The 26593-nt window shown below is 39.4% G+C and overlaps 2 protein-coding genes across 3 annotated transcripts in view; both read left to right on the top strand.

Annotated features, from left to right (window-relative positions):
* Tbc1d15 (TBC1 domain family member 15) overlaps window positions 1-1362 on the top strand; it is an 87476-nt gene extending 86114 nt beyond the window's left edge. For both annotated transcript variants that reach the window (XM_004650108.3, XM_004650109.3), the window contains one exon: window positions 53-1362. In XM_004650108.3, the coding sequence (XP_004650165.1) occupies window positions 53-271 (219 nt within the window). In that variant the 3' untranslated portion in view covers window positions 272-1362. The remainder of the gene's footprint in view (window positions 1-52) is intronic.
* A 17982-nt stretch (window positions 1363-19344) lies between these two features.
* Window positions 19345-26593, top strand: part of Tph2 (tryptophan hydroxylase 2) — a 132410-nt gene continuing 125161 nt past the window's right edge. The window contains exons 1-2 of the mRNA XM_004650111.2: window positions 19345-19362; window positions 24511-24668. Coding sequence (XP_004650168.1) covers window positions 24564-24668 — 105 coding nt within the window. The 5' untranslated portion in view covers window positions 19345-19362; window positions 24511-24563. The remainder of the gene's footprint in view (window positions 19363-24510; window positions 24669-26593) is intronic.

The following is a 26593-nucleotide window of genomic DNA, read 5'->3' on the forward strand; positions in this document are numbered from 1 at the left end:
ATAATGATAATGTTACTCCATGTAGATTTTATATTTTATTTTTCATACTCAGGAATTGCCACAAGCAGTTTGTGAGATCCTGGGACTTCAGGGCAGTGATGTCACAACACCAGATTCAGACACTGGTGACGATGAAAATGTTGGCACAACTTGTCACCCATCTACATTTCACAGCAACACCTCGCCTGCTCCTGCTGCCAGTGAAGCCAAAGATGACCGCCCAGCACAGATGTTAGTGTCCCAGAATGCCAGCAGATTAACGCCTGCATGATCATTTGTCTTACATCTTTTTAAGAGATACTTTTGCAATGCCTTTAAGTACACAAAAGGTGGACATTTAAAATCTTGGCGTTGGTCATGCTTTAAGATTTATGAAAGGACAGTGTATTGATGTTCTTGCATTAAAGCTTTACAAAGTTTTAAACTAATTATTTTTGTAGTTACTTCTACCAAATAGCCTTTCCTTTTCAATAACATTCCTTAGTATTTTTATAGCCAAGTTCATTTTATTTTGTGCTAATGAACTGGAATTGTATAAATATTACAAATGGATGCATTGGAAATTATGCACTTTGAAAAACACTGTTTACTCTTTAGTGAGCTTTGGGTTCGATTAAATGTTGAGCCTTTATATAGCATTCTGCACAAAGAAGTAGATTGTTATCCAGTGATAAAATTTAAAAACAATAAATTTTTTTCTATTGTTTACAACAGTTCTCAGCTTAAATATTTATGCTAATTGAATGTGATTTAAATTGGGACATTTTCATAGATATAATTAATGTGTAGATGAACAGTTTCGGACATAGTAAGTGGATTGGCAGTATATTTTTTACATTGAATTTTTCTTCACTTGTATATAAAGACTACCTGTAAGTACTATTTATGAGTATAAGAAAAGATTGGCATATTTTCTTTAACTGAATAAACTTGACTGTTGATTTATATAACCTGATTCAACCAAGTTAATACATGGCTTCAGTATGAGAACTTTTCAAAACTATTTTCTTAACTGAACATTTGTTTCATGAGACTACATTCAACCCTGTCTATACCTGGCATAATTTTAAAATTAATTGCTTGCAACCTCACTTTACTAATAATGTTTATTATGTTTCCTAATAATGCATTGACTAATCAGGTCTTTAATTTTTTATAAAATCCTCTTTGCAGAAAGTTTATGTCAAAAAACTGAAGATACTGTCATAAGTCTCAAAGTAATACTTTTTTTGTATATGAACCAAGCTGTTGTTTTTACCATGCAGTATTGCATGATTTCAAGTTATGTGGAATTAACCTGATTCCAGTTTAATTGTAATTTGTAACTCCTGTACATATCATTAAAATAAATCAAAGCTGAAATAGTGTTTCTGGTGAAATTACACTTAGCATTCATCTGCCAGCTCTTCATCAGAAGGAAAAAAACCTGAGGTGGACCTCAGTGTGTCACATATATTTTATGTTAGTGAAATGATCATTTGAGAAGTTATAAACATGATGACTCCATTTATACCTGAAAACATTTTTATCAGTATAGAAATGGGCAGTTCTGCCTTGAAGGACATAATTATCTGAGTCAGTGAAGTGCTGATAGTACACAGTAAAAGTTGTATAGCTTTGAAATGGTCCAGGAGAAAGATTTTTCTCCCCCAGAAACTTAGGGAGGCAAATTAACTTTTCCAAACCAGCTGAATATTAACTGACAGTCATAGCAGTAGAACCATTAGATTTTAGTTTTTAATATCGTATGTGTTATCTTTCATCAGTTAATAATGAGTAAGCCTGTTTAGGGGGGAAAGAAAACCTGATCAAAAACTCTGCATCTCCAGCTTTTCATTTCCTGCTATTCAGGAAATTGCTCAGAACATCTTGATGTCCTCCTTGTTCTTCCTGGACACGGGGTGTTTGGTCTTTTTCCTACGTAATGTGATATCTACTCCAGATTAAAAAAAATTTAATATATTCAGTAAGTTGAACTTTTGTCAAGTTTTATTATAAAACTGCTTGTTAAAACAATTTTTACTAAACAGTATTCATTTCTGTCTAGCATATTTTGATATGGAATACAGTATACTTTAATGGAAAAGTCTTAATTGGTTCATAAAATATAGTGAACAAATACTATGTAAATTTTAGCTGTTAAGATGCTAACATACACAGTTCAGGTTAACTCCTTAGTCTAACCTTTGAAAAGTATAGTTCAGTTTTTGCAGTATAGTGTTGAACATGTATAACATGTGCAGGATGTGCTGCATTATGTGACACATAAAGTTGTTAAAATTCAGATAGTCTCTACTTTTGACTGTGAGAGGTAGTACATTTTTAAATCTAGAATGAGTGTTGAAGAATCAGTTTTACAGTTAAGAACCTCCCTGTTTTGACCATTTCAGGTGTCCAGAATCTTCATCTCTTTATATGTAGAGAGCTGTAAATAGTCTTGGTGACTAGAGATCTTTTTGTTGTTGTTGCTGTTGTTGTTTTTCAAGGTAGGGTCTCATTCTAGTCCAGGCTGACTTGGAATTAAGTATGTAGTCTCAGGGTAGCCTCAAACTGACAGTGATCCTCCTACCTCTGCTTCCTGAGTGCTGGGCTCAAACATTTTTTAATATATATATATATTTATTTGCAAGGGAAGAGAGGGAGAGGGAGAGAGAGTGCATGCTCACATGTATCCATGTTCTAGGGCCTCTTGCTACTGCACACTAACTCCAGATACATCTAGTACTCTGTGCATCTGGCTTTATGTGGATCCTGGGGAATCAAACTTGGGCTGTCAGACTGCAATTAAGTATCATTACCCCTATTTTTAAATTTTTTTTTATTGACAACATCCATAATTGTAAACGATATCCCATGGTAATTCCCTCTCTCCCCCCACTTTTCCACTCTCCATCATATCCCCCTCCCATTTTGACGTCATGATCTTTTCCTCCTATTATGATGGTCTTGTGTAGGTAGTGTTAGGTACAGTGAGGTCATGGATATCCAGGCCATTTTGTGTCTGGAGGAGTACGTTGTAAGGAGTCCTACCCTTCCTGAGCCTTGGAAGGTATGCTAGATATTTCAGTGCTGAGCACACCTCTGTCACTTCCTTTTAGCACAATTCCTTTTGAGTCATCCCAAGGTCACTGCCATCTGAAAAGAGAAGATTCTGTAACCAAAAGTGAGAGTAGCGTTAATACATGGATATAGACATTGACAGAAGTGTTTACTGGGCAGTTTGATAAGCATAATATACACATTTAGCCGGACACCAACAGACATTCCATTCCTAGGGCTCATGACTACCGCTGCTATAGGTTTTCAGTATCAACATTGTCTTTCCTCCCATGGAGCGGCTTCCAGTCCACTTAGAGAGTGATTGGTTTTCCCCATAAGAGACATGCCACCTTTGCACCCGTTGGCTCATTTGGCCTGGATGGCCAAATTTAAGGCTTGCAGTGTCCACTGTTGAGTCTTCCTGGCACTGAAAATTGTCTAGTAACAATCTATGGCTTCTGAGTGTTCCATTGTCCAAAAAAGTAGGTTTCCATGTGACTTACTTATATCCTCTTAGATTTTGATTAGTCCTTCCTCTACCTTTCCTTTACTCAGTCTTTTCCCCCGACCTCACTTAGACCTTTTCACCCCATTAATCTATTCTTCTTCTTACATATATACAATACCATCCAAATACGTAGCCCCCACCCTTCCTTTCTCTTTATATCTCTTTTCTAGCTTACTGGCCTTTGCTACTGAATTTTCTTCCTACTCACATAGAAGTCCAATCATTTGTAGCTGGGATCCATACATGAGAGAGAACATGTGACGTTTGGCTTTCTGGGTCTGGGTTACCTCACTAAGTATAATCCTTTCCAGATCCATCCATTTTTCCTGCAAATTTCGTGACTTCATTTTTCTTTACCCCTGGGTAAATTGTGTAAATGTACCACATCTTTAGCTACTCATCAGTTGAGGGACATCTAGGTGGGTTCCATTTTCTAGCCAATGTGAGCAGAGCAGCAGTAAACATGGTTGTACAAGTATCTCTAAGGTAGTGAGATGAGTCCTTGGGATATAGGCTTAGGAGTGGTATAGCTGGGTCATATGGTAGATCTATTTTTAGCTGTCTCAGGAGCCTCCACAGTGATTTCCATAATGGCTGGATTGGATTGCATTCCTACCAACAGTGTAGAAGTGTTCCTCTTGCCAGCATTTATGGTCATTTGTTTTCATGATGGTAGCCAATCTGACAGGAGTAAGACAGAATCTCAATGTAGTTTTAATCTGCATTTCTCTGATTAGGGATGTAGAACTTTTTTTTCTAGATGTTTATATGCCATCTGTATTCTTTTTTTGTTTTAGATTTTATTTTTATTTACTTATTATAGTCAGAGGAAGGGAGAGAGAGTGAGGATTGGGTGTGCTAGGGCTTCTAGTCACTGCAAACGAACTCCAAACTCATGCACCACTATGTGCATCTGACTTATGTGGGACATGGAGAATCGAACCTGGGTCCTTAGGCTTCACAGGTATGTGCCTTAACTGCGAATCCATCTCTCTAGCCCCTGTATTTCTTTTTTTTTAATTTATTTATTTGAGAGCGACAGACACAGAGAGAAAGACAGATAGAGGAAGAGAGAGAGAATGGGCGCTCCAGGGCTTCCAGCCTCTGCAAACGAACTCCAGACGCGTGCGCCCCCTTGTGCATCTGGCTAACGTGGGACCTGGGGAACCGAGCCTCGAACCGGGGTCCTTAGGCTTCACAGGCAAGCGCTTAACCGCTAAGCCATCTCTCCAGCCCTAGCCCCTGTATTTCTTTTAAGAACTCTATTTAGCTTTATCACTCATTTTTTTAACTGAGTTGTTTGGTTTCTTATTTAATTTTTTGAGTTCTTTGTATATCCAAGATATTAATCCTCTGTCAGATGTATACCTGACAAAGATTTTCTCCTATTCAGTAGTTGCCTCTTTGCTCTAATCACAGTGTCCTTTCTATACAAAAGCTTTGTAATTTCATGAGGTTCCAGCAGTTGATCTGTGGTTTTATTTCTTGAGCAACTGGGGTTATATTCAGAAAGTCTTTGCCAATACCAATATGTTGATGGGCTTCCCTACTTTTTCCTCTGGCAGCTTCTGGTCTAATATCAAGGTCTTTGATCCATTTGTACTTCATTCTTATGCTTGGAGAGAGATAAAGATCTATTTTCATCCTTCTGCAGATACATATCCAGTTTTCCCAGGCACCATTTGCTAAAGTGGCTGTCTTTTCTCCAATGAGTATTTTTGGCATTTTTGTCGAAGATGAGGTGGTTGTAACTACATCTGGGTTCTCTGTTCTGTTCCATTGATCTACATGTCTGTATTTGTGCCAGTGCCATGCTGTTTTTGTTACTATGGCTCTGTAATATAGGTTGAAATCAGGTATGGTGATACCACCAGCCTTATTTTTGTTGCTCAAAATTGTTTTAAGATATTCGAGGATTTTTGTGCTTCCAAGTGAATTTTTGGATTGTTTTTTCTATTTCCATGAATAATGCCATTGGAATTGTGATGGGGATTGCATTAAATATATAGATTGCTTTCAGTAAGATTGCCATTTTCACAATATCGATTCTTCCAATCCAAGAACAAGGGATATCTTTTCATTTCCTAGTGCCTTCTGCAATTTCTCCCTTGAGTGTTTTAAAGTTTTCATTGTAGAGATCCTTCACTTCCTTGGTTAGGTTTATTCCAAGGTATTTTTTTTTTTATGCAATTGTGAATGGGAGTGACTCTGATTTCATCCTGTATGTGTTTGTTGTTAGCATATAGGAAGGATGCTGATTACTGTGTGTTTATTTTGTATCCTGCTATGCGATGTGGTTATAGGTGTTTATCAGCTCTAACAGTTTGCTGGTAGAGTCTTTAGGGTTTTTATGTATAGAATCATGTCATCTGCAAATAATAACGTGGTGTCTTTTCCCTTTTTGCTTTATTGCTATGGCTAAGACTTCCAGTACTATATTAAATAAACGTGGGGACAGTGGATACCCTTGTCTTGTTCCTGATTTTAGTGGAAAACCTTCAAGTTTTTCTCCATTTAGTTTTAGGTTGGCTGTAGGTTTAGCCTTTATTATGTTGAGATATGTTCCTTCTATTCCCAGTCTCTGTAGGACTTTTATCATGAAGGGATGTTGGGTTTTGTCAAATGCTTTTTCTGTATCTAATGAGATGATCATGTGATTTTTGTCCTTCAGTCTAGTTATATAATGTATTACATTTATTGATTTGCATATATTGAAACATCCTTGCATCTCTGGGATAAAGCCTACTTGGTTGAGGTGAATGATCTTTCTGATATATTCTTGTATTCTGTTTGCCAATATTTTGTGGAGAATTTTTGCATCTATGTTCATGAGGGAGATAGGTCTGTAATTTTGTTGTTGTTGTTCTGTCTTTGTCTGGTTTTGGTATCAGGATGATGCTGCCTTCATAGAAGGAGTTTGGTAGAATTCTTTCTTTTTCTGTTTTATGGGAAAGTTTAAGAAGCATTGGTGTTCATTCTTCCATGAAAGTCTTGAAAAATTCACCAGTGAATCCATCTAGGCCTGGACTTTTTTAGTTGGGAGATTTTTGATAACTGCTTGGATCTCCATACTTGTTATAGGTCTATTTCAGTGGTTAATCCCATGTTGATTTAATTTAGGTAGGTCATATAAATCAAAGAAATCATCCATTTCTTTCAAGATTTTCAAACTTAGTGGAGTATATGTTCTGATAGTATGTCCCTATGATTTTTTGAATTTCTCTGGTATCTGTTATAATGGCACCTTTTTCATTTCTAGTTCTATTAATTTGTGTCTTTTCTCTCTTTTTGTCAGATTTGCTAAGGGTTTATCAGTCTTTTTTTATCCTTTCAAAGAACCAACTCTTTGTTTCATTGATTGTTTGGAATGATTTTTGGTTTCTATTTCATTAATTTCTGGCCCTAATCTTTATTATTTCTTCCTGTCTACTGATTTTTGGTTTGCCTTGTTCTTTTGTCAAGGCCTTAAGGTGAAGCAGTAAGTTCTTTACTTGTGACCTTTCTAATTTCTTTTTTCTTAAAATTTTAATTTTTATTTATGTATTTGATAGCAGAGAAAGAGATAAAGAGGAGACAGAGAGAGAGAAAATTGGCATGCCAGGGACTGTACCACTGGGAACAGCCTCTGGATGCATGCACCCTCTTGTGCTTCTGGATTATGTGGGTACTGGGGAATTGAACCTGGGTCCTCTGGCTTTGCATGCAAGCACCTTAACCGTTAAGCCATCTCTGCAGCCTTCTAATTGCTCTTCCTTTCTTGCTTGGTTTTTTTTTTTTTTTTTTTGAGATAGGGTCTCACTGTATTCCAGGCTGACCTGGAATTCACTATGTAGTCTCGGGGTAGCCTCAAACTCATGGTGATTCTCCAACTTCTGTCTCCTGAGTGCTGGGATTAAAGTGTGCCACCACGCCTGGCTCTAATTTCTTAATATAGGCACTTAAAGCTATAAATTTTCCTCTTAGGACTGCTTTTATTGTGTCCCAAAGGTTTTGGTATATTGTGTTCTCATTATCATTTGACTCTATGAATTTCGTTCTTTCTTGATTTATTCATTATTCATCATTTAGTAGTATATTGTTTAGTTTCCATGATTTTGTGTATGCTCTATATCTTCTTTTGCTATTGATTTGTAGTTTGATCCAATTGTGATCAGAGTACAAGAAATTATTTTAATTTTCCTGTATTTGTTAAGATTTGCTTTGTGTCTGTTTTAGAGAATATTTCATGTGTAGCTTAAAAGAATGTGTATTCTGCAGCATTTGGATGAATTGTCCTGTATATATCTGTTAGGTCCATTTGTTCTGTGACCACATTTAATCCAGATGCTTCTCTGTTTATTTTTTTGACCTGTAACAATGAGCGTGGGGTATTGACGTCACCGACTGCAACTGTGTTTGGTGTTATCTGTGACCTTAGTTCTAATAGTGTTTGTTTGATGAAGTTGGGAGCCCCCAGGTTAGGTGCATATATGTTTAGGATTGTAATGTCCTCCTGTTGGAGTGTGCCTTTAATTAATATGAAGTGATCTTCCTTACCTTTCCTAACTAATGTTGATCTGAAGTCTACTTTGTCAAATAGTAGAATAGTGAGCTCTGCTTGTTTTGTAGGCCTGTTTATTTGAAACACCATTTTCCAACCTTTCACCCTAAGATAGTGTCTATCTTTTAGGGAGAGTGATTCTTACTGACCTTGATACTGCCCAGAGTTTTTTTTTTTTCTTTTTTTTTTGCAAGGCTCCAGGGCAGGTTCTGGGTTCCAGGCTGCTGGCACACAGGCTCCGACTCTCGGTCGCCGGGAAAACCCGCGATTGTAGTCCTACGCCTGCAGCCACGATCGTAGAGGCTGATTTTTTATTTGTATATTAGAGACAGAGAGAAGGACAGAGAGTGAATGAGAATGGACGCACCAGGGCCTCTAGCTACTGCAAACAGACACCAGATGCATGCACCACCATGTGCATATGGCTTATGTGGGACCTGGAGAATCAAACCGGGGTCTTAGGTTTCACAGGCAAGTGTCTTAACCTCTGAGCCATCTCTCCAGCCAAGATTGTATATTTTTTTTTAAATTTATTTTATTATTTGAGAGAGAGAAAGAGGGGGAGAGAGAGAGAGATAGGCAAACACCTTAACCACTAAGTCATCTCTCCAGCCCAGATTCTATAATTTTTGAGTGAAACTTTTTGTTTTGTTTCACTCCTAGGGATGGAGCCACGCCGGGCATGGTGTCGCATGCCTTTAATCCCAGCACTTCTGCCCAGAGTTTTTAAGGATACTGCCTGGCTCTCATGGGGGGTGTCATATAATTGCGCCCTTTACTATAGATTGTAGAAAGGTGAGTTTCTTGGAGGCAACAAATTGAAGGGTTCTGTTTTTTAATCCAGTCTGCAAACCTATGTCTTTTGGTTGGGGTATTGAGGCTATTGATATTAAGAGTTATTATTGAAAGGTATGTATTTATTTTGCTCTCTTGTATTAACTAGCATTTGAGTATGGTTTATTTTTTCCAGGCTATTATATGTGTACTTTTCTTTCTGTTCAGCATGGAGGATCCCGTTAAGTATTTTCTGTAGAGCTGGTTTTGTCTTCAAATATTCCTTTAGCCTGCTTTTGTTGTGGAATGTCCTTATTTCTCCATCTCTTTGCAGGATAAAGTATCCTTGGTTGGCAGTTAATATCTTTCAGAACTTGGAATACATCATTCCTAGCCCTTCCGGCTTTTAAAGTTCATGTTGAGTAATCTGCAGCTATTCTGATGGGCTTGCCTTTGTAGGTGACTTGCTTCTTCTCTCTAACTGCTTTCAATATATTTTCTTTGGTTTGTGTGTTTAGTAGTTTAATTATAACATAGCTAGGATAATTTATTATGCACCATACCATTTTAGTAGACGAGTGTATTTTGCTGGTTTTCTTTTCTTTTTTTTCCAAGGTAGGGTGTTGCTGTAGCCAAGGCTGACCTGGAATTCACTCTGTAGTTTCAGGGTAGCCTGGAACTCATGGAGAGCCTCTTATTCCTGCCTCCTCAGTGCTGGGATTAAAGGTGTGTGCCACTTTGAGCAGTAAGGAAATAGCTTTTTAGGGAGAGTGATTCTTACTGACCTTGATACTGCCCAGAGTTTTTAAGGACACTGCGTGGCTCTTATGGGGGAGTCATATAATTATGCCAACTACTATGATTGTATGTATAAAGTTACCAAATGTTTATGGACTTGAGTGCAACCATGTGCCAGAGTAACATTATTCTGGCTTGGGCATTTTGGGGTTTTGGGAGTATACACACATGGTATACAAAATTTTGGGTACCTATGTGTAAAATTTTGGAGAGAAGTCATGGTTTCTCAGAGCAGTCTGTTTTATCTCATACATTGAGAATAAATTAGTGTAAGAATAATAGAACTTATGAATCATGACTGGTTTAGTGTGACAAACCACAATTAAAAGAGTGAGTGCTAATTTTTAGACCCTTGGTCTGTGTTATCAAAATGTGTCTGGGGCTGGAGAGGGCTTAGCGGTTAAGGCATTTGCCTACAAAGTCAAAGGACTTTGATTCAATTCCCCAGGACCCATGTAAGCCAGATGCACAAGGTGGCACATGCGTCTGGAGTTTGTTTGCAGTGGCTGGAGGCCCTGACGTGCCCATTCTCTCCCCCTCTCTCTCTCTCTCTCTCTCTCTCTCTCTCTCTCTCTCTCTCTCTCTCTCTCTCCCTCCCTCCCTCCCTCCCTCCCTCCCTCCCTCCCTCCCTCCCTCTCTCTCTGTGTTTGCCTCTTTCCCTCTCTCAAATAAAAAGAATAATTTTTTTTAAAAATGTGTTCTGGTTCTCAGAATCTTTGTAGATAATACCAAGACCTCTATTTTAACAGGCATCCAAGCCCCTGAAAGTTAAAAGCACTAATAGTGTATAATTTATTTCATACATGTTGATTGATGACCAGCTAGGCAAATCCTTAAGTTTTTAAAAAACTAGGTTCTTGAATTTCACAGGTTTGCGCTAGTTGTTTGCTGTTTGTAGTATGTTGACAATCACCTTGGCCTATTCTATCTAGATTGTCCTCCTCAACTTTGAACTTTATTTTATTTTTTAACATTTTGAAGAAAATTAAACTTCCAGTGTTACTTTACTTTGAATAGGAAACATTTATTTGGAACAAACCTGGAAAGGTCCCCATGGTATCTAATACCACTATGTGACACTGTTCACCTACACTTGCTTTTACTTTTAAGTAAATACACTGCTACTTGAACATCGCAAGTGGATGTGGCCCCATGGTGTCTTATATGGGGATTTTCAGTTGTGGGTGGTTTTTATTTTTTTATTTTTATTTTTTTGAAGTAGGGTTTCAACTCTAGATCAGGCTGACCCGGAATTCACTATATAGTCTCAGGCTGACCCCAAACTCAAAACCTCTGCCTCTCGAGGGATTAAAGACATGTGCCACCACGCCTAGCTGTCAGTTGTGTTTTTTTTTTTTTTTTTTTTTTCTGGTTTTCTACGTAGGGTCTCACTCTAGTCCAGGCTGACCTGGAATTCACTATGGAGTTTCAGGGTGGCCTCAAACTCACAGCAATCCTCCTACCTCTGCCTCCTGAGTGCTGGGATTAAAGGCGTGTACCACCACGCCCAGCCAGTTGTGGTTTTTGATTATTCCAGGTATCAATACTTACCCTGCTGTTAGTAAGTAGCCTGACATTTACTGTTCATCTTGCCATCAGGAAAATAGTGTTGCCCTTAAATGGAAAGGTGGGAGGGAGGTGGGTAGTTTATACTGGACATACTTTTTTTTTTTGGTTTTTCGAGGTAGGGTGTCCCTCTGGTCCAGGCTGACCTGGAATTAACTCTGTAGTCTCAGGGTGGCCGTGGACTCACGGTGATCCTCCTACCTCTGCCTCCCGAGTGCTGGGATTAAAGGTGTGTGCCACCACGCCCGGCTATACTGGGCATATTCTTACAACTCTTGTTTGATATCCAAAGCTTTTCTTTTCACCATGGAACACTGCATTGTTGATGAACTCAATATAAAGAAAAATTACAACCGAAGTATTCCTAAGATCTATCAGGAAATAGTATTGTACTTGCCTAGTATGGTTCAATCTCTCTGTATATAAAAATTGAAATGTTAGAGTAATAGCAAGTAAACTGAAATAGCTTCCTCCAAAATACTGGGCTAGGGATATAACTAAGTTGGTAGAAGGCTGCCTAATATGCTTGAGATCCTGGGTTCTAGACACAGCACTGCATTAACTGGGCATAGTGATGTACATATGTAATCTCAGTAGTTAGAAGGTGGGGGCAGGAGGATCTGGACTTGAAGGTCATTGACTAGTTAAAGGCCTTTCTCCAAAAAGAAAGATCCTTTCTCCAAAAACAAAACCAACATTGTCCTCACCATATCCTTTGTTCATTAAACAAACAAAAAAAAAGAAGCCTTTTCCTGCACAGCTGCAGAGTGAGCCATGTTGGCATTGCGGCAGAGCCAGCCCAGCAGAGCTCTTCCATAGGCCTCCATCTTTCTGGGGAACTCAGCTTCCTCCTGCGGGCTACCCTCCCCAGAGCCTGTCCCTTGCTTCATGCCTTCCCTCACCACTCCCATGACTGCGGAGCTCAGGGGTGGACACAAGTCTTCTGTGGCAGCAAGGAAAGGCCAGGCTCTGATCTCTCCTGTGCCTTGGATCCCTTTCTGTCCCCATTAATGCTGTGCACCCCAGTACAAGAAACGACGTTTTGAAGATGTATGATTATTGTAAGAAGTGTTTTCCAACACGTTGTCCAAGAAGGTGACCGAAAAAAGCGATTTAGGAGCACAATTGCAAGTAACAAGCATGTAGGTATCTGAGGATGATTGTTCAAGTTCATTAACCATGCTGTTTAAACATACTTAATTATATCAAGTTCAGCACGTTTTAGAAGTAAAAAAAAAAAAAAAGTTAAAGAATTGGGCCAAGAAAACATGAAAAACAAGTGAAAGTAATTTTTTATTTGCTGTTGGAAAACAATATATAGAAATATGCAAAAAGAAAGAAAAAAGAAAATGAATCCAGGTAAGCTTAGCTGTGATCATTGAGCACTACCCTGGTCAAGTTCAGCTTTTTAGGGTGTGTATGTGTTTTGAGATGGTCTCACTATGTATCCCAGCTGGCCTCTGGCATTATAGACATGTACTACTATGCCCAGGTGTTTCATTTTAATTAAAAAGGTTCTTTTTAAAAAGGTATTTATTTGAGAGAGAATGGGTGCACCAGGGCCTCTAACCACAGCAAATGAACTCCAGACACATGTGCCATCTTGTGCATTTGCATCACTTCGGCACAGGGGAATCGAACCTGAGTCCTTGGGCTTTGCAGGCATGTGCCTTAACTGCTAAGCCATCTCTCCATCCCTAATTAAAAAGAATCTTAAGGGATGGAAAGATGGCTTAGCGGTTAAGGCACGCCTGAGAAGCCTAAGGACCCTGGTTCTATTCTCCAGGTCCCACGTTAGCCAGATGCACAAGGGGTGCATGTGTCTGAAGTTCGTTTGCAGTGGCTGGAGCCCTGGCGTGCCAATTACCTCTCTCTCTCCCTCCCTCCCTCTGTCTATAATTAATAAATAAATAAAAAGTAAAAATCTTAACCTCAGAGGTTGCCCTCTTCTGTGACAGTTGGTAGTAGATATTTCCAAACACCAGACTAGGTCTTACTAGTGGCAGGAGAACCAGTGAGTTTGTAGACCGCTTTATTTTATTTTTATTTTTATTATTTTTTTTGTTTTTTTGAGGTAGGGTCTCACTCTAGCTCAGCCTGACCTGAAATTCACTATGAAGTCTCAGGGTAATCTCGAACTCACAGCGATCCTCCCACCTCTGCCTCCCGAGTGCTGGGATTAAAGGCGTGCACCACCACGCCCGGCTTTGTAGACCACTTTAAAAACAGAAATATGCCTGGGTTTAAATGGCCCTTCATGGCTAAGTGACACTGCCACCATCTATTTGGCCATCTTTAAACAATCTTCAAATGTACGGTTTGTTTTTCTTCCTAAAGATTACTCTTCTGCCAAGATAGCCTTTGGGCACCACCCTTCAGTTGGCTTTCTTTTTGTTAGATGTGGTTTAAGAGGCCACTGCTGCAGGCCTAGGCAAACCTTGAAGTATTACTCTCTTACCTGGTGCCTTCCTGCCTGCCCTCAGCCCCTACTGCTGATGCAAGCATGAACAGGGCGGCAGGGCCGAACAGACTGTCCACCTGAGGGCCTTATAGACTGGAGAGAAACCTACTTTTTCACCCACTCGTCCAGCGCCACCATGATTTCTGTCACATAGTCGACACTCAGACATCCCTCCTCCCCCAGAAACTCATAAGAAGTCCATTTTGCTTTCTATGTTCCTTGAAACCTCTCCTCTGGCTTCAGGACCCTGCCAGCTCATTCATGGCATACTAAGACCCCCTTCCCAGTGAACCTCTCCCCACAAAAGAAACCCATGTGAGCGTGTCTCAGCTGAACCTGTGCAAAAACCATTCTTGTAACTGTTTTACATTTTTGAGGTCATTTCGATTTCAGATTAAAGCCTGTGTTCTGGTTTTGTCTGAGCCACTTCACTAACCACCCCTCCCTGCCGCCCCAGCCCAACATGCATCGTCCGCACTGTCCCCTGTGCTTCAGTTTTGTCTTCTTCAGATGGGTATGAATATGCTTGTCTTTTATTTATTCTCCCTCCATAAATGTCATAAAGATGAAAACCCATATGTAAGCTATCTTTTTTAAACTTTTGCCTATTAATTTAGTCTGATTCCAAGGCCACTTTCTCAGTCAACACAGCAGATAATCACAAAATGCAAGCCACCATACCCCAAACCTAGACATGTCTTCACTAAGCATTTTTAACAGTATGGGAAATTATGGTATCTATTTGCAGTACAATAACAAATAGGAAAACGTTGCTGGTTAATGTGGGCAACTGATTCTGGTTATGCTGCAACATCAGATCATCTTAGTTTGATGGATACCAAATTGACTTTTTTGTCTACATGTCTGAATGGCTAAAAAACATCCATGAAAAGTTCAAGTTCCCTTTGTTTATGTGTTTTCCATGAAAATGATTGTTTATATAGTATGCCAGGGTGATTGAGAGGAGTAACTATGTTTCCTTGATATCAAAAACACCTGTGATCATTGATTTCTATATTCACCTTTTCCAGGTAAATAGTGTATTCATAATGATATACTCATTCACAATTGACATATCTCTCCTCTAATTTGAATAAGAGAAAAGTGGAATTTTTTTAGAGAACAGAATTTCAAAAGCAAATAACAAAGTATACAAGAAAAAAAACACACCTCTGTTGGCTATAATATGAATTGAGGTGGTAGAAGCTCAAAAATTATATAACTCGGGAATTTTCCTGTGAACACAAGTGATATCAACTCATACTGACCATGAAGACATTTCTAGTCAGTTCCATGTTGCTGGGACCAGACAGACACAATGCATCGGAGAAGGGATTTATTTCAGGCTTACAGATCCAAAGGATGTTCCATAATGGCAGAAGAAGCTTGGCCTCCTTACTCAAAATCAAGCAGAGAGACACCATCAGTCAACCAGCACCACAAGCTAGCAAACACAAGTGGGCAGCAAACAGCAGGAAACCAGGCAGAACTTAGGCTGTTCTTCATACCTTTGGGCTAGAAATCAGATCTGCCCCCAAACACACCTCTTCCAGCCAGATGGCTGGAAATTCAAGTTTTAATAAAACACCTGAGTCTATTGGGGGACATACATTCAAATTATCAAATGATCAAGAATGCTGTGAAGGTTTTTCAGTCAAATTTGGGGGGAGGGGGGTTTTCCGTGGTCCTTAATAACTTTTATGCTCCATGCTGCTGCCTTAATTTTTTTTTCCCTTTTTTTCTGAGGTAGGGTCTCACTCTGGCCCAGGCTGACCTGGAATTAACTATTAGTCTCAGGGTGGCCTCAAACTCTGCCTCCTGAGTACTGGAATTAAAGGTATATGCCATCATGGCTGGCTGCCTTAATTTTTAATTTTTTAAAATTTAAATTTATTTGAGAGAGAGAAAGAGGAAGGTAGGGAGAGAGAGAGAATGGGCACACCAGGGACTCCAGCCACTGCAACCGGATTCCAGATGCATGCACCACCTTGTGCATCTGGCTTATGGGGGTCCTGGGGAATTGAACCTATATTCTTTGGCTTTGCAGGCAAGCACCTTAACTGCTAAGCCATCTCTCCAGCCCTGCTAATTTTTTTAAAGGTTTTTTTTCAGGTTCTTTTTTATATTTATGAGCAACAGAGAGCAAAAGAGGGACAGCGAGAATGAGAGTGAGAGAATGGGCATGCCAGGGCCCCCGGCCACTGTAAATGAACTGCAGATGCATGTGCCACCTTGTGCTTATGTGGGTCCTGGGGAATCGAGCCTTGAACCAGGGTTCTTAGGCTTCACAGGCAAGCACTTAACCACTAAACCATCTCTCCAGCCCAGCCCTGCTATTTTTTAAGGCTACTTGTGATATCTGAAGTGTCAAGGTAGGTGAGTACTTCATTAAGTATGCATATGACATTGGTTTGTGAATATTTTGAAAAGAAAATGGTGTTAAAGAGAAGCTTCCTTGAGTTCCCTAAAAGTAAATTGTTGCATGCTTATTTCAGGACCTTTTATTGATAAACTTACATAACACTAAGTCATGGGAAATAGATATAAACTTATTTTGGTGTAATATGTAATTAAGTTAGAGAAGTTATGAGTGGATGGCAATAATACAGAACACTTCCTGCCCAAGACCCTAAAGGATATACTCTATAAGACCTATGAGTCAGGTGTCAATGAAAGAAGAGTCAGACAAACTGGTTATTTGCTATAAAATTCATCCCTTGCATTGTTCAAGATGGTTTAAGTGACACAAATGTGGTCGACTGGAATGATGGATGATTAAAACCAAGGAGACAAATTACTCAAGAAAAAGCAATCAGACTTTTTGTTGCATCCTAGCCTCAAAAGTATCATTATCGCTTCCCATTCAAATATATCAATACTCCACATATCTTCTTTTGCCCCTTCCTGCTTCCTTCCCTATCCTGACTTGGGAGCTGCCAGGCACATTCCCCACTCCTCCACCCCGCCTTTTTTTTTTTTCCAAGGTAGCATCTTGCTCTAGTCCATGCTGGCCTGGAATTCACTATGTATTCTCAGGGTGGTCTTGAACTCTTGGAGATCCTCCTACTCCTACCTCCCAAGTTCTGGGATTAAAGGTGTGTATCACCACATCTGTCTCATTTTCCCCCTTTAAGACTTTATTCTTTGTCCTTCTTTCCCTCTTGTTGGGGATTGAGGCCAGGGCCTCATGTGTGCTAGGCAGGTAAGTTATGAATTGTGGTGGTAGGAGTTCAAAAATTATTACAGCTCAGGAATTTTCCTATAAACACAAGTGGATATCAACACATACTGAGCATGATGACATTTATGGGTCAACTCCATGTTGCTGGGGTGAGCAAGTTCTCACTATAGTTCAAACTGACCTGGAACTCACTCTGACTTAGCCTCAAAATCATAGTGATCATTCTACCTTAGCTTCACATGAGTCACCACACCTAACTTTGTCTTTTTATCAAGTGATAATAAGTGAACTATTTCCAGTTCTGCTATTATGAATAATGCTGCTATGAATATCCATGCATAATTTTTTTGTGTGAATATAATTTTCTTAGATGTATATCTAGGAGTACAATTGTTGACCCTGTGCTAACTGTAGGGTTAAATCAATTAAAAAAAATTTTGGCTTTATTTTTTGAGGTAGGGTCTCACTTTAGTCCAGGCTGACTTGGAATTCACAATGTAATCTCAGGGTGGCCTTGAACTCACAGTAATCCTCCTACCTCTGCCTCTCGATGCTAGGATTAAAGGTGTGTACACCATGCCCAGCTACAAAAAGATAATTGTCTTTGAGACAAGACCAGCAGACTGGACTTTTATTTTTTATGTAAGAGAGCAAGAATGAGAGCAAGAGAGAATTGGTGTACCAGGGCCTTCAGCCACTGCAATTGAACTCCAGATGTGTGCGCCACCTTGTGTCCATGTAGGACCTTGCATGCTTGTGTCACTGTGCATCTGGCTAATGTGGGACCTGGAGAGTAGAACATGGGTCCTTAGGCTTTGCAAGCAAGCACCTTATCTGCTATGCCATCTCTACAGTGGCTAGAGGCCCTGGTGCATGAATTCTCTTTCTCTGTGTGTGTGTGTGTCATAAATAAAGGCCAGTCTGTTGGGCTTGCCTCAAACAAAAGCTATTTGAGCCAGGTGTGATGGTACACAACTTTGATTCCATCACTAAAGAGGCAGAGGATCGCAGTGAGTTCCAGGCCAACCTGAGACTACATAGTGAATTTCAGGTCAGTCTAGGTTAGAGTGAGAAGTTATTGGAAAAGAAGTTATACGAGAAAGAGAGAGGGGGAGAGGAGCAGACAGGTAGAGAGAGTATAGGTATGCCAGAGCTTCTTGTCACTGCAAATGAACTCCAGCTACATGCACCAGTTTGACATCTGGCTTTATGTGGGTACTTTGAAATTAAACCTAGGCCATCATGCTTTGCAAGCAAGTGCACATGTTGGCACATGTGTCTGCAGTTCATTTGCAGTGGCTAGAGGCCCTGGTATGCCCACTATCTCTCTTGCTCTCTCCCTCTCTCTGTCTCAAATAAATAAATAAATCTTTAGAAAAAAAATAAAAGAAAATGTGGGTGCACCAGGGCCTTAAGTCATTGTAAACAGACTCCAGATGCATGTGCCACTTTGTGAATCTGGCTTTATATGGGTTCTGGGGAATTGGACCCAGGTCATTATACTTTGCAAACGTGTACCTTTAACTGCTGAGCCAATTCTCCAGCCCTTTTGTATATCAAATTTTAAGGGACCACCAAGCTCTTTTCTAAGCTGTTTTCTAAAGTGGTTGCACCTTGTAGTAGACAGTTTAAGGTTTGTTGAGATGAGCTTTTAGACCAAACACAGTCATGGAAGGAAGGGATTTATTGAAGCTTACAGATCTATGGGAAGTTCCATAATGGCAGAAGAAGTTGGCCCTGTTTTTATAGGTACAAATAGAGAGAACCACAAGTCAAAAGCCACACTCACACTTCAGGAACTCCAGGAGGAACTCAGGCACTTTGCATATCTTTAGATTGGAATCTCAAATCTACCACCAGACATTAGGGGTGGACCCCAGATGGCTGCCGATCCAAACTATAAACTAATAAAACACTGAATATATTGGGGGCCATCTATTCAAAATAACACACATCTCTTTACAACACTACCAGCAATATCTGAGGACTCTGAATTTTTGTTTTCTCACCCACACTTGTTATTGCCTATCTTTATTATTTCAGCTATTCCATTGGGTATGAAGAGGTATATTGTCATTTTGATTTGCATTTCTTTAATGACTAAGGCAATGCATTTCCCCCCATGTGCTTATAGGCCATATTTTTGAAGACATGTCTGTTTAAATATGCACTATTTTGTGTGAATAGTGGTTTGACTCAGGTGTCCCCCATAAGCTCACGTGTTTTGAATGCTTGGTCCCCAGATGGTGGCAGTTTTGGAGGGGGAGCCTTACTGGAAGAAGTATGTTGGCAGGAACAGACCTTGGGGTAGAGACTAACCCTGTGTGTATAGAGCCAGCTTTGAGTTCCGGCTGTCCTTTCTCTGTATGGATGTATGAAGAAGTGAACCAGCTTCTTTCCCCATGATGCAACTTCCCCTGGACAGTGTAAGCCTGAAACCAACCTTTCCTCCCATAAGCTGCTTTGAATCAGGTGTTTGTTCCTGCAACAAAAAGGTAACTGCAATAGCATGTGTGTGTGTGTGTGTGTGTGTGTGTGTGTGTGTGTGTGTGTTACACACTCATGTGCATGCATATTCATGTGTTGAATGTAGGTACATGCATACCACAACACACATGTGGAGGGCAAAGGATAACTGTGGTTGTCAGTCTTTACCTCCCACCTTGTTTGAGGCAAGGTCCTTGATTACTGCTGCATTCACCAGGCTAGTTGGCCTTCAAGCTTTTGTCTCCACCTTCCATCTTGCTTCAGAAGCACTGGGAATACACATGTTCCTGCTACTGCATCTGGTTTTTTATATGGGTTCTGGGGATCTGAATTCAGATACTCAAGCTTGTATGGCAGATGCTTTACCCACTGAGCCATTACTTCAACCCCAAATCCCAACTCAACATTTCTTAGTTGTAAGAGTTTTATGTTTTTTTTTTAATTTTATTTTTATTTATTTATTTGAGAGCAACAGACACAGAGAGAAAGACAGATAGAGGGAGAGAGAGAGAATGGGCGCGCCAGGGCTTCCAGCCTCTGCAAACGAACTCCAGACGCGTGCTCCCCCTTGTGCATCTGGCTAACGTGGGACCTGGGGAACCGAGCCTCGAACCAGGGTCCTTAGGCTTCACAGGCAAGTGCTTAACCGCTAAGCCATCTCTCCAGCCCAAGAGCTTTATGTTTTTTAAGTTAGCAAGAGTTTTATTCTAGATGTGGCTTCTAAAGAGATAAACAATTGAAAATTATTTTCCTTCATTTTTATTTATCTGTCATTTTACATACTTTCTCTTCTTTCCTTTGTTTTTTAAAGGCTCACCCTAGCCCAGGCTGGCCTGGAATTCACTTGGTAGTCTCAGGCTGGTCTCGAACTCATGACAACCTCCTACCTCAGCCTCACAAGTGCTGGGATTAAAGGCATGCACCACCATGCCCAGTTTATTTTGTTTTCTTTTTTTATTTGTAAAATTCTTAAAATATATTTTTATTTATTTATTTGAGAGAGAAAAAGGGGGGGGGAGAAAAAGAGAGAGGAGAGAGAGAGAGAGAGAGAGAGAGAGGGAGAATGGGTGCACCAGGGCCTCCAGTCACTACAAACAAACTTCAGATGTATGTGCCCCCTTATGCATCTGGCTTATGTGGGTCCTGGAGAATTTGGCTTTGTAGGCAAACACTTTTAACCATCAAGCAATCTTTCTAGCCCTCATTTTGTTTTCTTGATGGTGCCCTCTAAAGCACAAAAGTCTTTAATTTCCATGAAATTCTATTTGTCTATTTTTTGCTCTGGATGTCTATGCTTTTGGTGTCATATCTATGAGACGATAAGTCTAATTCAAGGACACAAATATTTAGTCATACATATACTTTTAAAATATATTTTATTTAATTATTTGAGAGAGAAAGAGGTAGAGAGGTAGAAAGAGAGAGAGGCCTACTCATATACTTTTTTTCTAAGAGTTTTATAGCTCTTACACTTGGCCCTTTTTTTTTTTATGTCTATGATCCATTTAAGTTAAATTTGTGTGTGCTGTGAGGTAGAAGTCCAACTCCATTGTTTTGCCATGTATGTATGCATGCATGTGTAAAATTGTCCTAGAACCATTTGTTGAGGTTATTCTTTTTTAATAAATATTTTTATTTATTTATAAGCAAAGAGATAAAGAGACAGAAAGAATGGGCCTCTGCCATTGCAAATGGACTCCAGATGCATGGGCCACTTTGTGCATCTGGCTTTATGTGAGAACTGGGTAGTCAAACTCAGGTCACTAGGTTTTGCAGGCAAGTGCCTTAGCCACTGAGCCATTTCTCCAGCCTGAGAAGGTTATTCTTTTTAAAATTACTTTTTATTAGATATGGACAAATTTTGTATGTAAACAACATATGTTGGTACCATACTTTCCCTCCTCCCTGCCCCTTTTCTGAAGAGGCTTTCCTTATTGGGGATGTAGGTCAACCCCATAGGGATTATGGGTCATGCATTATGGTGCAGCAGTCAATTATGGGAGAGAGGCAATGTCTCTGTGAAAAATATCCCAACTTATGGCTCTAATAATCTTTCTGCTCCCTCTTCTGCAAAATTCCCTGAGCCATTCTGGGAGCATTTTGAGTCTACTTCAGTGATGGGTATGTAGGAGCCTCTGGATCTCTGGTTTGATAGGTATTGAATGTCCTCAGTGTCTATCTCCATCACCCTTATGCTGATATTAGATTCAGTAAGAAAGCAGAACTCTTGCTCATTTCCCCAATTCCTCTGTAGTTTCAGCTGGGGCCAGGCTGGAGTGTACTGAGTCATTTATCTCCTCAGGTCCAGCTCCTGTCAGAAAAAGAGAAGCAGATTCTCCAACAGAGAGTGAAGTCAGCACCAGTTAAATGGGATGACCATTATTAATTTAGAGAGGATTTAAAGGGTGTAGACCCTCTTATAGCATAAGGTTAGTGGGAGCTTGACAATGCAAAGCAGAATCATTATCTGGATATGATTCTGACTTGTTTTCCATTTCCAGATATGGTTTCCTTTCCACTGAGCAGATCTGTTAGCCAATTCTAGAGCAGTTGGTTTCCTACCATGGCTGTGTGCCACCATTGCACTTTTGCGAGCATCACATCAGGTTGTTTGCTTATGAGTCACTTTGACTTTGAGTTGCTTGGACAGATGTTGGCCACTTTCCCCTGGTGGCTCATGTAGTGCCTTCCAGCACTAAATGAGCTAATTGTCTGGGGACTGGCTCTCTCCGAGAAGGTGATTCTTTTCTCATTGACTTTTCTTGGAAATTTATTGATCACAGAGGTATGAGTTTATTTCTGGACTATCAATTTGATTCATTTAACCTATATGTCTGTTTTTAACAAAGTACCATACTTTATTGATTACTGTAACTTTGTCATAAGTTTTGAAATTGTCTAACAGCTTTATAAACTTTGAACTGTTCTTTTTTGGTTTATTCCCAACTCTAGAGGTACTGTGCATTTTAAGGGATTCTATACCACAAAATTAAGTTGCCTTTTAAGCAAATATCTTATAATTGCTCAGCTATCTTCCAGCCCCACAAATTTACTTTTAAAGAGTCAGTTTAAGTAACTCCCTGAAGGTTCTCTGGACTCCCTAAAATCCCATTGAACACTGTACCTTGTGTTTTTGAAGTCTTTTGCTGAAAGATCACTCTTTGTGTTTCACTTCATTATTTGCATGTGTGTGTCTCCCAACTAGACTGGTTTTCTTGAGACTCAGCACTGTGTATCACTCACCTTTGTGTACCCAAGATTCAGTTTCAATGCCCAACAGAAGTTGAGTGCTTAACAAATATTTGTTGAATGACCCATTTTGCCAAACTGTTCTGTGTATGGCTTGAATGGCTCTATGATCTACATGTGGTCAATTAAAGCTATTTTCTTTTAATATTTTAAAAATTTTATTTATTTATTGGGGAGAGAGAGATAGTTAGAGAGAATGGGTACACCAAGGCCTCTAGTCACTGTAAACAAACTCCAGATACACATGCCACCTTGTGCATCTGGCTTGTGTGGGTCCTGGGGATTTGAACCTGGGTCCTTTAGCTTTGCAGGAAAATGTCCTAACTATTAAGCCAGCTCTCCAGCCCTGAAACTACTTTTGTTAAGGTATTTCCTTGTTTGTATACCTGAGGATACTATATATACTGTAACAATGGAAAGCATGGATTCTGAAGCCAGACTGCCTGAATTTAGATCCTGCCTTGGCCACTCATTATTTGCATGAACCTTTGGTAATTTTTCTAAACTTCCCATGCCTCAGTTTATCTTTATATAAAATGTAAATAATAGCGACTTTCTTGATTATGTTTTGACCTATGAAAGTGCTTATAGTAGAAATTCGTAAAAATTGAGAATTCAGCAATGTCAGCTATTATTTTATGATTTCTTCACTTATTAATACTTGCCTTTTCTATGGCTTATTAGCAATAAACTTTAGAGGGAATAGGAACTGAATGATTATTTCCAGAAGTAGATCAAATAGCAATTATATACCCTCAAGACTCCAAAACAATTAAATATTAGCTAGTCAATCTTAACTAGTCAGTATTAGCTTATATGCTCTTGTTTTTTAAATTTTTAAAAAATATTTATTTATGAGAGAGAGAGAAAGAAACAGAGAGAATGGGTATGCTAGGGTCTCCAGCTGCTGCAAACAAACTCCAGATACATGTGCCACCTTGTGCATCTGGCTTTTGTGGGTCCTGGGGAGTTGAGCCAGGGCCCTTTGATTTTGCAGGCAAGTACCTTAACTACTAAGCCATCTCTCTAGCTCTGCACTCTTGTTTTGAATATAGAAAATTATATTGTTTTCTATATAGAGAAATAGTGCCATCCCAGATTTTGGTTAGTTCTTTAGTTAAACACACTTGGTTAAGAATTTTCCATTCATCAGACGATTAGTTATATTTTTCTGTGTGCCTTTCTAAGGTTTGAATAGTTACAATATCATTGGATCTATTGCATGTCACATTTCTGCATTTGATGAAGTTAGAAGTGGAGAGTAAAGATTCAGTGGCCATCAAGAACATCAGAGGAATGAACATCGTAGGATTAATGTATGAGGTCTATTTATATGTGGTTAAATCCAAGCCTCACATTTACTTTGTAGTACAATAGCCTGAACATCAGTTTACACAGGGATACCATAGGATTAGGAACCAGTGACTTTTATGAAAGCCATCATACATAGATGCATGCACACAGCATTTGCACAATTAATTTCTTAAATGATTTTCCTCCTTTTAGAAAGCACAAAGCCCTTGAGTGCAGAGTTACTTAAAGACTGAGCCTTTCTTTCCAGTAGCAGGCTTGAGCAATGAGAGTTAACATTGGGACAGATGTTTTGTTACAAAAAAAAATCCCCTTATGTATTGTTCTCCACCTCCTCTTCCCCAAATAGCTACTCGACCTATGAAAACAAACAAATCTCATCATGAGCACAGATAACCCCAGGCTTCAGATCTGTAATCTGACTGTGGCCATCAGCCACCAGAAATGAGTTTCTTTCTAATCAGCTTTCCATCAGTCCCCAGTCACTCATATAAAGGAGGCGAGGGAGGGTGGATTCACTCTGTTCTTCAGCACCAGGATTCTGGACAGCGCCCGGAACAGCTGTGGATGCCCCTTCCTCTCTCCATCTCCACCAGAGCTGCCCCTCGGGTCCCCCCTGCTGCTGAGAAGGAAAATTACACCACGATCCATGCAGCCAGCAATGATGATGTTTTCCAGTAAATACTGGGCAAGGAGAGGGCTGTCCCTGGATTCAGCCGTGCCTGAAGAGCATCAGCTACTTGGCGGCTTAACAGTGAGTACAGAGTATATGGCACTTGAGAGTGTTCTCTAGGGGAGCTGCTGTCTCATCCTCACCCTGGGGACACCTGGTGTAGAGTAAGAAGGCGCGCTTCAACTCCCTCCTTGCTTATGGTCTTGTCTCTCGGCCTCCCTTCAGTCAGCCTTAGTGCTCCACTAAGTAAAGCAGGTGTACGGATTGCTGTGTGCTAAACTTTCTTCCTCAGAGCAGAACATGAAGTTACTGAACACAAAGAATGCAGTTGTAAGAACCAATGTCCTAACTCCACAACCCAAAAGAGTGTAGAATTTTAAAAGATCTTTCATTATAAGGAAGATTTGAGAGAAGGAAATAAATATATTTTTATAGTTTGTACAAGAGTATAGTATCTTCTAACCGCCCTCCCCACAAAGGAATAACTTTAAAAGCAGAAATTGGGCTGGGAAGATGACTCAGATGCTAAAGGCGCTTTTGCTTGTAAAAACAGAAATATTTCTATTCTTGACTCAAGGTACAAGTTTTGGAATAAGATAAAGATCAAGTTCTTTTAAAAAGTTTTCTTGCCTGCCTTAGTACTCCTTTTTATGGTTTTTTTCAAGGTAGGGTTTCACTCTAGTACAGGCTGACCTAGAATCCATTCTGTATTCTCAGGGTGGCCTTGAACTCACGGTGATCCTCCTACCTCTGCCTCCCAAGTGCTGGGATTAAAGGCCTGTGCCACCACGCCCAGAACCTTAGTACTCCTTTTTAAAAGTTTAATTGCTGTTGGACTTGGTGGCACACACCTTTAATATAAGTGGGAGGTTGAGGTAGGAGTAGCAATCACCATGAGTTCAAAGCCAGCCTGGGCTACAGAGTGACCCTACCTTGAAAAACAAACAAACAAACAACAAGCTTAATTGCTAAAGCAATAGAAGAAAGCAAGGAAGACTTGCTTCAGCTTTCAAAGAAGTTTTGTATTTAAAATGTGAACATATTAAAAACAACATATACAAGGTTTTAGATCCCAATTTGAGTAATAGTAATGAGATTCAGTAAAAACAGTAGATTTTACTTCATGAAGATGAGATAAAAATGTATCTAAGTTCCTAGTCATTAACAATCTTTAATGGCATTTCACTGCTGTATCATAATTTACCAGCCAATTCCAATTCAGCTTGTCACAGAAAAATTGGTTGCATTATCAAAGCTCCAAACATGTAAACTCTACTGATATTTTGTTATTACCAAAAATGATGAAAAATAATCACAGCAACTTTTGTAGAACTATTTAAATCAATTTTCAAAAATGAGGTCAAAATGTAAATAGATTTTCTAACTTTAAAATATCATGAATATTTGGATGAGATTTTACATGAAGGAATTTTGAGGTCATAATGAACTGATAGAAGGAAAACAAATAAAACTTAGTTATGGTTAATGTATAACCCTTTCACATAAAAATTCTACTTAAACATATGAGATCTCTGTGCTGTGTGGTGAGGAGAAAGCAGCTGTTGAGAATACTGAGACATTTGAGCTTTTAATGCCTAAACATACTGTCATCTGCCAATGTCTGCATAAACTTATCTCCCTCAAGTCATAAATAATAAAATATCCATTTCTATTATATATAAATCTGGTGAGTGAGGCAATATTAATGTGTGAAAATAAAGCCAGAAGAGAAATTGAAAGAAGATAATGATGAATCACTTTTCACTGGGCTCCATATCAAACATGTATTTCTCAGTTTCCTGAGGATATTATAGATTGGTATGATTATATTACACCACTATTTGCTGTGGAAATAATATCCTGTTTGCTCAACTCTATATTAGTATATAATGAACACAAAATAAACCACCATAATTTTACTCTGTGAAATGAAAAGTTTCCAGCTTTTAAAAATTCTGTATATCTGACTGTCTGATCTGAGTTGCTAGAATTTGCCATTTTTATCT

Source organism: Jaculus jaculus, chromosome 6, assembly GCF_020740685.1.
Source record: "Jaculus jaculus isolate mJacJac1 chromosome 6, mJacJac1.mat.Y.cur, whole genome shotgun sequence".
NCBI lineage: Eukaryota > Metazoa > Chordata > Mammalia > Rodentia > Dipodidae > Jaculus > Jaculus jaculus.